The 12,764-nt window shown below is 35.5% G+C and overlaps 2 protein-coding genes across 2 annotated transcripts in view; one reads left to right on the plus strand and one right to left on the minus strand.

Annotated features, from left to right (window-relative positions):
* The window catches only part of LOC137390284 (smoothelin-like), a 50,919-nt gene extending 45,847 nt beyond the window's left edge, over positions 1–5,072 (plus strand). The window contains exons 20-22 of the mRNA XM_068076619.1: positions 2,967–3,048; positions 4,141–4,292; positions 4,483–5,072. Of these exons, the coding sequence (XP_067932720.1) occupies positions 2,967–3,048; positions 4,141–4,292; positions 4,483–4,633 (385 nt within the window). The 3' untranslated portion in view covers positions 4,634–5,072. The remainder of the gene's footprint in view (positions 1–2,966; positions 3,049–4,140; positions 4,293–4,482) is intronic.
* Positions 5,073–8,011: 2,939 nt separating this feature from the next.
* Positions 8,012–12,764, minus strand: part of LOC137390285 (uncharacterized) — a 38,290-nt gene continuing 33,537 nt past the window's right edge. The window contains exons 23-24 of the mRNA XM_068076620.1: positions 10,065–10,105; positions 8,012–8,282 (exon numbers count right to left, since the gene is read on the minus strand). Coding sequence (XP_067932721.1) covers positions 10,095–10,105 — 11 coding nt within the window. The 3' untranslated portion in view covers positions 8,012–8,282; positions 10,065–10,094. The remainder of the gene's footprint in view (positions 8,283–10,064; positions 10,106–12,764) is intronic.

Below are 12,764 nucleotides of genomic sequence, written 5' to 3' on the forward strand. Positions count from 1 at the left end.
CAAGCTTGTGTTTTGGCTTATGCCGCAAATTTGTCGCCGTGAGCGACGGCCTCTACCTGCATGCTTGGTGTCTAAGATTCGGGCTTTTTTCCCACCAACGGATGATGAAGAAGAGTTTGCAGACTTGCAAACAAGATTTGCGGCATAAACCAAAACACAAGATTGCGGTATGCACACAACCTTTTCCGAGTATTTGGCGATGGCTCTCCAAATGGGAATAGATTATCTACCAAAACAACTATTGAAAAACAATAATTGCTGATCATCAAAATAATCTCGATCTTTATATAATAAAATCATAAAACTAATACACTCTCTACTGTAGTAAGTGTACAAGCCAAATATACCAGTTCTCCTTGTGTTCCACGAGTTCAGAATATGTGTGTTCAACTGATGCATTAAATGTGTAACACAAGAATTGTAGATAATGCTTGACACATTAGCATAGCCTTGGTGTTGTCGGCATTAAATGAATATCCAACTCACTATGATATCGCAGGTAATTATTCCACCTCAACTCAGGGGTGCAGACGCCACGAATTCGTTTACACCAGGATGCATACGCAGGCATTCATGCTCCCCTCGGTCAAGGAGACAATGCGCAAACTCAGCATAATGGCAGCACAAACATTCAGGAAGAGATGGCATGTCTTGACAACGCTCGCAGGCACATCACTCTGTAGCCGGTGGTATTAGCTCCTAAAGAAATGAACAGATATGTCTATGCAACCATAGCTAATACATCAGGTCGATGTTATCCAACAGTATATCAGTGCAGCACTAGATTTAAATATTAAAATTGTTAATGTTGTCATTCGAGAAAAATCTGTAATTATTTTTTCGCAATATTGAAGCGATAATTATCATCATTAAAATCATATATAATAATATTCGTTCTATCACTCTCAAGCTAAAACTATTACTACTAGCTAGCTTGGCACATAAGAGCTGGCTAGTGGCGGTGCTTACTTGCTGGGAGGTTTGATTCTGTTGAGGATCTTCTTCAGATAGAGCGTCAGACTCGAAACGCCAGGGTCTTAACTCTTCAGAATTTGACATTTTTTATGATCGCAACTCAGACATGAATAGTCGAACGGAATGGCCAAGCCGAAACTGTAAAGTAGCGAGCATCTATATTTGATACGGGGTCTTAGGTAAAACCCGAAGTGATTATCATAAACTATTGCTACGATAAGTTTGATATTGAGCTTTTTATTGGCCTTTCAATTCACGCGAGAACATCACGTGACAAGACAATAACCATACAGCGCGGATACGTCATCGAAATCAAGAGATTCCAATCTACGGCGGCTTTTTGTTTTTGAGCTTTTAAGAGCTTTTAATCACATTTCCACATATTTGGCACCTACCACACAACAGAGTAAAACATGGCGAATCTTTTGATACCAAATAACTGTAATGTGAATTTTGTTGCAAGTCAACCTTTAAAGGACTTTCTGAGGTCTTTTATAAAGCATGACGAATATAGATGGTATCTAACTAAAGCTGATGAGCACAGAAATGGTTAACTAATCATTTACAAGCTAACTGAGTAACAAACAACAGAAAATATTGCAGTTATATCACCAACAACTTGTGAAAAAAAATTAAACATTCATATTATATAAAGAATAGTGCAAAAATTACATAGTTGTTATTATTAGGCTTTCTAGGCATATAGTATTTCTTTATTTTCTTTTAGCAATAAAAAATTACAAAATTTCATATAGTAGAGGCCAATATACAAATTTTTTCCTTTTTTGAGATGTAGCGGCAGGATGTAAAATTTGTTTATAGAATTTGTAAATATCATTAAAAGCATGACTAGAGTTGATTGTATGACAGCATTTTTCAATTAAAAGGTTTTATATTTTAACTATATATTTCTAGTTATGGTTTGTTCCGCTATAGATTCCACATGGATGATAGCGAGTCCAAGTTTAACATTCGTTTCGTGTTCCGGAGTTTTATGCTGTTTAAAGCTATTTGCCTGTTCCCTTGCAGCTTTCAGATGAGCAAGAATGTGCAGGAGGTGTTTGATTTTGTTAAAAACAATACAGCTGATGAGGTAGAATTGTGCCTGCGAGTATTATTCTGTGCAACTCCTTTCTTTCGGTTGGGGCTGAGAGCCGAGGTAGCAGTATCAGAAGGCATGTCATTTCTGGGCAATAGTATTAAATGGTTCAACTATAGTTGCCTTCTTTTGGTGCTATCTTACGCAAATATTTGATTTATTTCAAAGCAATGCTAATATTTTAAGTTTTCTATTAGAAGTTATATCTATTTTATTTCACTTTGTTTGCTCATCATTATTTTAACTTATATTGTGACTATGGCAGTGTTAAAATAGTACTTTATAAAAGGGTTATAAGATGTGACATTACTGAATGAGAAGACAACCCTAGTCAATGAGTGTCTGTTTTAGCACTGCCTGCCTTTGTTTGATAGAACTGTCCTAGACTTGCTCATTTGTGTTTCCTAAAATCTTCTTCATTTTCCTCTCCCTTTAGTTCTGGCGTTGCATTCAATTCCATTCCAGTAGCCAAACAGGCGGCTAAAATGATAAAGCGCCGCGCTGTAGGGATTGTCGAGATCAAACAAGAGATGTTAACATTCTGCAAGTCTAATACAGCAGAATATGAGGTGACCCCACACTGTGATTAGTTGTACTAACTTCACAGTTTCTTAAACAGCGATACGCTGTCTGCTGAGACGGATTACTTTCACCAATGCCCAGTTTTCTTATTTTCTATTCCGGGCAGTAACATTATCGTAGATGCTGTCGAAGCATTCACATAGCTGGTGAAAGTCATTTTGTCCAGTAGAAACTACTTTGAAGTTTCTGAAACAGTGGTGCACGATGGCTAAAAGCATGCGGTAAGGTTACCAGATAGAACAACTTTAAAATCTATTGCATCATCTCTAGCTATTCTTCATCACAGAAAGCTCGGTTCTGTGTGTTAAAGGTTTGGTGCGGCTAAAGGTGGTCAACCTAGCGTTGTCGAGGGCTTGTTGCGCTGGTCTCAGCTCATGACTAAGGAGTATCAGGTATTCTGTTCAGCACGTATTTCGGTGTGAATTGGCTTCGTTTGAGTCCATCCTTAGCAGCAACAGGCAAAAAATTCTGCATAATATTATTGATCTTGGCCGGTCACCAAAATTTCATTTGTTCTATTATAAAATTCCATTATTAAAATTACAATAAAATTAAATTTTTTGTATTACGTGTCATTAAAGATGTCAAACAATTTTCCTAACTTAAGCTCATGGTTATGGTGTACAACAACGTTTGTGTGTGTTGGCATGCTACTAGCTATTAGTTTCGTAGCCCCGGAAATTGAAATGATTTACAAAAAATGTGTGCTGAACAGGATGCTGCTCTTTTATCGCATTCAACAACATTCTTCAGCATCTTGGTAGCATGATACTTTAGCTTTCTTCTATCCACAACTTCATCGTCTTTGGTTTCCGACGTCTACAGTCTCTCATCCCTTGTTGATAGACATCCGCGTCACAATCTTCAAGTTACTAAGTATGCAGTTGACTAACGAAAAGATCAACTGTAAACTTTGCAAAATTCTTGTAAGAACTAATTCGAGTAACATCTGCCTTCTCCCACAGTTACTTGAGAAATGGAAATGCCCATACTGGATTACAACGCAGCGCAACAGAAATCAAACAAATACTGCTTGATTGGTGCAAATCAAAAACATCTGATTATGAGGTACCTTCATGTTTCACTTACCAATATGTACTGTCAATTACCAGTTGCTACCCACCAATGTTCATTACTCGGTTTCGCAATCTCATGTATCAGCAGTGCACATTATTTTTACATCACACGCTTCATTTGGTATGCATGCAATGTTTCTCCTGCTTTAGCGCATGAAGCCTCAAGGCACCCTGTAACAACAACCCCTTTCTACACCTGTTTGCAGTTGCCACTGAATTTTAACCACTTTCTTTCCAATGATAAAGCTTGAACAATCCTGTGTGCTTTTCCTATGGTATATTGTTGCGAACAGATGATTTGAACGAATTTTGTAACAGAAATATCGTACATATTGTTGCAATCTGCATAGAATAGGAAAACTAGCCATGTAAATTTGGAATACAAAAACTGTATCATTTGGATTACAGAATGTCAAGATAGAAAACTTTTCAACTAGCTGGAACAATGGAGTTGCTTTTTTGGCCCTAATACACCACTTCTATCCTGATTCTTTTGATTGGGACAAGGTAGATGAGCGTCGTCGAAAAGAGAATTTCCAACTCGCTTTCGACCTTGCAGAGTAAGTAGTTTCAAATAAAGTTAAGCAAATGGATGGAGCCTTTTGCCTTTAGTTTGAGGTATTCTTTACATTTTTGACAATATTGGTAACAGTTACCAATTATAGTTGAAAACCTAGTAGAACCTTCGTTTAGTTTAATCGGTTTGAAATTCTCATAACCTATGCTATGCGCACTGCTATATGTATGCAGAAAGAAGGCTGACATCGCACCATTACTTGATGTGGATGATATGGTACGCATGAAGAAACCTGATTGGAAATGCGTTTTCACCTACGTGCAGAGCTTCTACAGGAAGCTCAGAGATCATGAAAACAATCGTCATACATACATGCAGTCCTAATGCCAAATCCATTCATATGATGACATTACTGAAGTGACGCTGACAAATATAGATAGGTACTTGCTGTTTGTGCATGGAGGATGTTATAATTCAACTATTTTTTTGAAACATTTAACATCAGACATGTTAGCAACAACCTGAAAGAAATTTGTTTCTTTTCGGAGAATCTCTATTAAATTTGATTCAATTGTTGTTTATTTATATAACATATTTATACGTACATAAATAAAAAATATTTTAAGCAGTGAAACTGACCCATATTGGTTTGAAATGAGCCGAACAGATAAAGAAAACAGTGGCGTTGCCAACGACGTCGAAATGCACATTATGTAACATCAAAATGAAATCGAGCAAACCCAATGATATAAAATTAAGGCACTATTGGTAACTTGAGTCTGGATGAAAACTTCATTTCCTCTTCTTATCTTGTCACATCTACCTGCAACCGTTGAAAAACAATTACACGGCAGGCAGAAAAGCAGGGCCTCCGAAGAATGTAGCCATTATGGATGGGGTCTGGGTAAAAATCGCAAAAAAATATTTCGTGAAGCTCACGGCTCCTCCGCAGCCATAGGCGTGTAATGCATTTGTAACAAACAGGTGAGGCAACTTTATATAGAAATTGTTTGTACATCAAGGGTATCAAAATTTAATGAAGCAAATGAGTGTTTGTACACTCGAAAAAAAAAGATAAATACCAGAAACTAGATACAGAAAATGCATTTGCTAGAAAAAGAACAGACGATTTGAGATAGAGAAACCTTAGTGTAAAAGAAAACTTTCAACAGATACATACCCTGCTAGAGAGACAGCCCAACGACATCATTCATCAACACGGAGCCTCAAAGGCCTGCTGAGCCATCAATAACCTGCAACAAACAAAACGGATCTAAACAATTCTGTTAATGTTTTCTTTACTGCACATATAGAAATAAGTTGCCAACTTTTAGCTTGAAATAATTGAAACTGAAGTCTGCTGTGTGATCATTAAATTCATAACTGCATCAAAGTAGCTGATTAAAAGAAAGATGAACATGCTGCATTTTATAATTAAATGTAAGCTTCACACATCTTTAAATTCATGTTTGACATTCATGAGACAGTATTCGAGTGAAAGCAAACTTTGTAGTCATTTCTGTCTTCAACTCGTACTAAGCATCATGTAGGTAACAAACAGGGCAGCAAAAATGTATTTATGTTGAATTTTTTTAATATGGGTGCAAGAAAAATTAGCTACTTGATAAATAAAATTGCCAGAGTCTACACAACAAGCAGACAAATTTCAGGTTGGCATTCATTGACGGAAAAAATTCTTCGCAGCTACGCAAAGAATCCACTTCAAATAAACAGTGCAGACTATCTATATTAACATGACCAACATGTTTCTCTTTAAATAAAATGTACAGATTGAGTTTACCAGCATTTTTGCACTTGAGAACCTACAAACTGAGAATGATAACCAAAATGATTGTATTTCCACACGGAACTAGATATTGCAAGCACATAATGATATTCTAGTTCGTCATTTAGGTTTAGCAGAAGCTTCTTCTACTAAAAGATAAAGCTTGTAGACAGGTTTATCACTTGTCAGAACAGATACCCCTCAATTCACGCAATTATTTATAGCTAGCTACGACATGCTTGTAGCACTCACATGACTGGATTGACTTGTGATAGAACAAATCGTTTATGCTGAAACCATGTTTCAACGAGATTTCGCCATGCTCGGTCACCTAACAAAATTTTAAAATAATCAGAAGGATAGAAAATTAAATCAGAACATGACTGGTGAACTGCAGTGTTAAGCCTACAAAATAGCATTAAATTATTTGTATTATCTACAGAAACACTATTAGATACAGCTTCAACAAACAGTAGCAAAATAAGTCCAGTGGAACCTTTACTTGAGAAATTAATGCATTCCAGAAGCAAAAAATTTCATTTCACATGTAGAAAATCTCTTAAATGGGAATGCATTTCACAATGAAAATGCCCTAATTTGTTCGAACCCCTGACAAAACTCAGATGCTATACTTGTATAAATTATAAATAATGGTTAAAACTTACAACAAATGCATGTTAAAATCATATCACTTCTTAATAAATTGAAAAACTACACAGAACAGAGAAACAACGAATAAAAACTTCAAACAGTATATTTGTTTGTTTACCTTTAGCATTGACCATCAAGACAAGGTAAAATGCCAACTGTGGGGGCTGAGCACCAGCAGTAAGGCGACATTTGTCGTCTTTGTTTTGCTCATAATAAATATTTTAAGAATACAAATAGAAAAATTTTATTTGCATCATTCACAACTTAACTTGCTGAAACTGAAGTTACCCCATTCTACATGTGATATATGATAACTCCTAATTACACAACAGTGAGAGGAAGATAGCGAACAGTGACAGCTCAAAAAACAAAATGTATGAAACTGAACACTCACTAAATACAAAATGTACAGTAAATTGAAAACGAAGCAAACTGTACAATTAGAGTTTCTTTCCCCCATGTTTTTATTTTGCGTTTTAAAGAAACGAAAAAGAGGTAGAATACAAAAATCCTTTCGGATCTATAGCCATCTTTTATAAATAGCAGCAATATTTCTACGAGAAGGCATTTCATAACTTGGCAAATTCGTAGGTATAGTCCTTCATAACGAGAGTTCCTACTGTCTTGATATTCATATATACAGTCATGGGCAAAAGTATGTCAAGAGATAAATGTTTTCAAAAGATAGTAGAATAACTTTTGAGGAATATGTTGTATGGTGGTACAAGAGCAAAAACCAATCAATTGTACAAAATGATCCAAGAGTTTATACTTTTGACCATCACCGTACACAATTACATCATAGCGGAGGTAAAAAAGCCACATTTATTGCATTCACAAATAAAATCCATCTAACAAACAAATTGAGGTAACTGTTAAAGCTACTTCCTACAGTCTAAAGTATTATTATAGAGCTTACCTTACAGCATACACAGTACTTCTATCTTCCCTTTTATATTAAGGTTATGTACATGCGTTTCATATATACTTGACTATCCATAAGTGGCTAGACGCAGGTAGATTAGCCAATACTCGTACTGGTATATATAAATGTAGTTGTCTCTTCGCTTCACCCCAGACTACTCCAAGTTGCTGTACATCATTTATTTATAAAATGCGAGCTCCTCCAAATGACTACACGAATCAAATACATAAGTTTTGGCTACAGGGATAGAGAAAGTAGCTCTAGCAATTCCTGTCCAATTACCAGAGTTGACTTCTAGAGATGGAAAACCTATGCGAGCCTGCACATGGTACTAAAGCAATATTCTTCTTAACCAATAAAACATGGAAAGCATTAGCAACGTGTAAATAAACAATTGCGCTGGGAATAATACAGTAATGTATTTGAAGAACCAGACACTTAACAAATTATTATATACATACATAATACAGCAACATCAATACAGACAATGTTCGTACAATACTTCTCTGGAATAGAGTTAAAAAAGAGTTTAGTTTAGCCATCTGTACATATTTATTACTAGAAGAAATCCGTCCACTGTACAATGTGTAGGAGTACGTACTGGAGAGATAGTTACGTATGCTACACTAGGTAGATAGGCATGTAGTAGGTACACTACTCAGCTCACATACCTAGAAATTAGAGTAAGAAGGATAAGTACAACTGAGCATCTATTAGGAGAATTTAAAAACAACTCATACACTGCATGTGCATTCGTGCTAGTGACCATTGAAAAAAAATGTAGCAGTTACATTCGCATTTGACCACGACACATGCGCATAGATTGGTAGCTAGTTCCTTATTTGCGAATGAGTTAAAGCTTATCAGAGGGTGAAATGGCAACCATGTCTAACCATCTGAATAAGCATGCCCAATACACGTTGTAAAGCATAACTTCAATTTAACCCTTTGGCTGGGGAAATGACCAAAATGTCGTTTACCGCTTGCGTGGGTAAACGACATTTATGTCGCTTTCGGTAGACGTTTATAGAGCTGTCGCCTAGTAACGTTAAACCAAGGAGGATATAAACACTAGTAAGTTTTAAATATCAACTAGATATTAGTCGATGATTTACAATGTGAAACGATTATCTGAGAGGCGTTGCTTTGTGCTAAAAGCTAAACAAATCACGCCTTAGAAAAGAATAAAAGTTGGAAAAACCAGTCAACATCGGCTCGACTTTCAAAACGGTAAAATAAAAGATTATTTGATCATGCGTGATTTTTTGTCTGATCCAAATAAAAATAATTCAGATGATAGAAGTGATGTGAACTTTTTGGACTTTTAATATACTTAGAATATACAGAGAAAACTGATCATTAAGATAGCTCGCACGGCTATATTATAGCGTTCGACTCTACCGAAAAAATGCTTCCAAGCATTTCATACAGAGACAATTGTACATGGTTGTATTTTTTTGTAGTAGTAGATATGTAAATGATTGTTTATGTACAAAAGATTGTGTTCATAGAAATAACTTTAAGATTTGAGCTATGCATGTTCATAAAATATCGATTTTTGAAAAATAAATTACACGACTTTCGGGTGTTTTTGCCGGGCTTTTACCCAGCCAAAGGGTTAACATGCAAAAGGTATCAAATTTATGTGTGGAAATGAATATATCATTTTGTTCTACTAAATGTACATCATTTGAACAGCATCAGACCGGATAAAGCTGTGAATCAGTGGACTTCAAAAATAATATTCACATAGAAAAGATTTTTAATGCTTAGCATACACCTTCTGGTACATGGATTATATCTACACACTAACACCATAACAGTTTATTACATGTGCAGATATGCCAAGTGGATAAATGCACCATACCTTTGAGGAAACATTTTGACAAAAGAGTTGCGACTTAACTACAAGTATATGCGGTATAAAAAATGATAAACTAACAGGAGCCTTTGCATGAAATAGTAGCCTTTCCATTGACAGGGGTAACTTGGTGTGAATGATAAACAAGTTCGGTAGGTCCTGCTAACAGCGGATAAGCACATGTATGGTAAATCATCAGTCAAAATCGTGACTTGAAATCTTAATGAAAATTTTAATGCCTTCAGACTACGATCGACTGTTTTCCTTGCAACAAACATGTTCATTGGATGCTAAGATGCTTCATCGAATTCATTTGCAGGACTTCCTTGGAAAACTTGATGTGTTACTCACTTATCGCTGAAATCAGCTGGAAGAAGATAGCGTATGAACACGTGTAGAACTAATAAATGCTTATCACGTACCGCATTCTACGCTAGACATTTCAGCATTTCGTCACAAGTAACCCCTAGATTACTTATAGGGTATCTAAAAGCGCTATGAAAGGTAGTGATGTCCAACAGAGTGTACACACGGAAACGTAACCGAATTACCAAGCGATAAAGATGGATTATGTTTAAACCGGAAGACTTACCGATCATCACGACAGTATGCAGAACATTCTCTATCGTCGGTCTGCAAGCAGAAAATAACCAGGTTGCGACTACTACCAAAAAACCATAACTGTGCATCGTTAAGTACTCACTGATGCTCATATGCATCGTAGTTGGAGTAAATATTTGCCTTAATATCTGTAGCTGCGCAGTAGTAAGCGTGTCACAGCTACAGCAGTATAATTGCATTGCGTACTTCCACTACTGTGTGGTACATAGTATACATCCAGTATAACTATTTTCTAATACGGAGTAAACAGTATTTGAGCTGTGTCAGTACTATCTACTGCACAGCTTATGATGCTGGATATAATGGGAGTGCGGCTGGTGCGCATTTCGCAGTGTTAGACGCAGTGGTAACTTTTGCATTACTATGCACACGCACGTTTTTTGTGAAAACCCATCACAAAATCTGTGTTGAATGTATTTTGTGAATACCGCACAAACCTGAGTATGAATGGGCAAATGATTGGAATGAGCATGTTGTATATGGTAGAAATAAAAATCTATTATGTTTTTAATAAACAATATTAATCAGAATGCAATACAGACTCCAATGTTATCGGAATAGTTATAATGGCGAACTACTTATTTAGAAATTATATCGGTAAGATTTGATATTATGAGAGTTGTCAGATTTCAGAACCTCCTATTAAAATTTGACTAAAATTGCACTCACTAAATTGCAACTCATTCGCTACGACGAGCCTTGTAGTACAGCTCAGCAAAGTGTCTCCATATGGCCAAGAGCCGCATCATCATAGCTTTATCAAGCTTCATACATATTGTTTCTGATTAGTGAGCAGTTAATTAATTACCCTATCATATCTGCACTTAAACGAAAGGAAATAATTATCAGCATGCGTTGAGCCAATAAAAAATGTGTAAACAAACCATCCTGAGCGTAGTTTCGCTTTGCAATAAGTTAATTTTTATCGCAATTTCTTCTTAGTAATCACCAGTTGTATCAGACACATTACAGCTACAAATTTTTTATTGATTGTAAATCTATTGACTTTGGACGATTTTTATTGAACGATAGTACTACAGAGAGTGATTATTTATATCAGAAATACTAATGTAATAAACTATAATATTAATAAATCGTCCGACTCAAACATGCTCCCGGTCTTTTAACAAATGACATTTTTATGGCATCATTAGACATACAATTTTAAGCTAATTAATTTATTATTAAAATATTTTTAATAAACTGATTCAAAAGTTACCATTTATACACTCTCTTGTTAAATAGTAGGTTTTATTGAATGTGTAATTATGCCTCGGCAAGGAAATTAATTTGGTAGCAAAAGAGTCGACACGTAACCTTTACAAAAAGTTGTACATTTCCATATTTTATTCCATCACTAAGAATTTGAATATGAAGAATTTAGCAAGTCACAAGAGTTACCAATTGTTAGTCAGTGGAATTGATAAAGAAAATTAATTTTATTAAACATCATTCAAGACATAGACAGATTTATTGACTGCAACATCTGTTTATTGACGCAATTTTATTTGAATTTAATCTACTTTTATTTAATAATGGACACATTGTTTATTTCCATACACCAACTAAACAATTGTTTCCCCTAGATTGGTTTAGAGGTGAAGTAATATATAGCCTTTTAGGCTACCCGGGATAATACACTACCGGTGCAACTAACATATGCCATTCTAAATAGGCCTTTAAGAAATATGCTATCTAAATTGAAAGTCAAAGTTACAGAAGTTTTTGGCTCTTCCTGCTCTGCTACGCAAAGATCAGGACTACAGGCAGTGGTGTCGTAGTTATTATTACAATATGACTGAGAAGAGACAAGATGAAAGATGAAGTATACAACGCACCAAAACAGTGTGCTATATTCCTGCTAATAAAGAAATACAGCGTGTTGCGTCCTCCTGCTGTCCTACCAAGCCAGTTAGTGTTTTATGACTAGCATACTCTTTGGCTGCATGCATTTGCATGACGACGAGACATCACAAAATCGTCAGTACATCAATCGTCACGTCAGTAAAGGACCAATAGGCCAATTTTAAAGATTTTTAAAGTTTTAGATAGCTAAGATGTTATATTAAGACATACTAGAATTTGAGAAAGTTGGAAATACCTGGAAAAATTCACTGAATGTTACACAAAACTCTAAAAAATCGTATCCACAAAGGAATTAGGGCGCAAGTTCATGAGCTTGTTAAACAGCATCTAACAATTTTGTATATTGTATAGTGTGTATTGTATAGTGTATAGTGTGTATTGTATAGTGTATATTGTATAGCGTGTATTGTATAGCGTGTATTGTATAGTGTGTATTGTATAGTGTATAGTGTGTATTGTATAGTGTGTATTGTATAGTGTGTATTGTATAGCGTATATTGTATAGCGTGTATTGTATAGTGTGTATTGTATAGTGTGTATTGTATAGCGTATATTGTATAGCGTGTATTGTATAGTGTGTATTGTATAGTGTGTATTGTATAGTGTGTATTGTATAGCGTATATTGTATAGCGTGTATTGTATAGCGTGTATTGTATAGTGTGTATTGTATAGTGTATATTGTATAGCGCGTATTGTATAGTGTGTATGAATCGCAGTGTGTATTGTATATTGTATGAATCGCAGCGTTTTGGAGTTTAAACAATAAATTTGTGTCAAGGAAGCAAATCCGCATGAAATCTGTGG

This window comes from Watersipora subatra, chromosome 3 (assembly GCF_963576615.1).
Source record: "Watersipora subatra chromosome 3, tzWatSuba1.1, whole genome shotgun sequence".
Taxonomy (NCBI): domain Eukaryota; kingdom Metazoa; phylum Bryozoa; class Gymnolaemata; order Cheilostomatida; family Watersiporidae; genus Watersipora; species Watersipora subatra.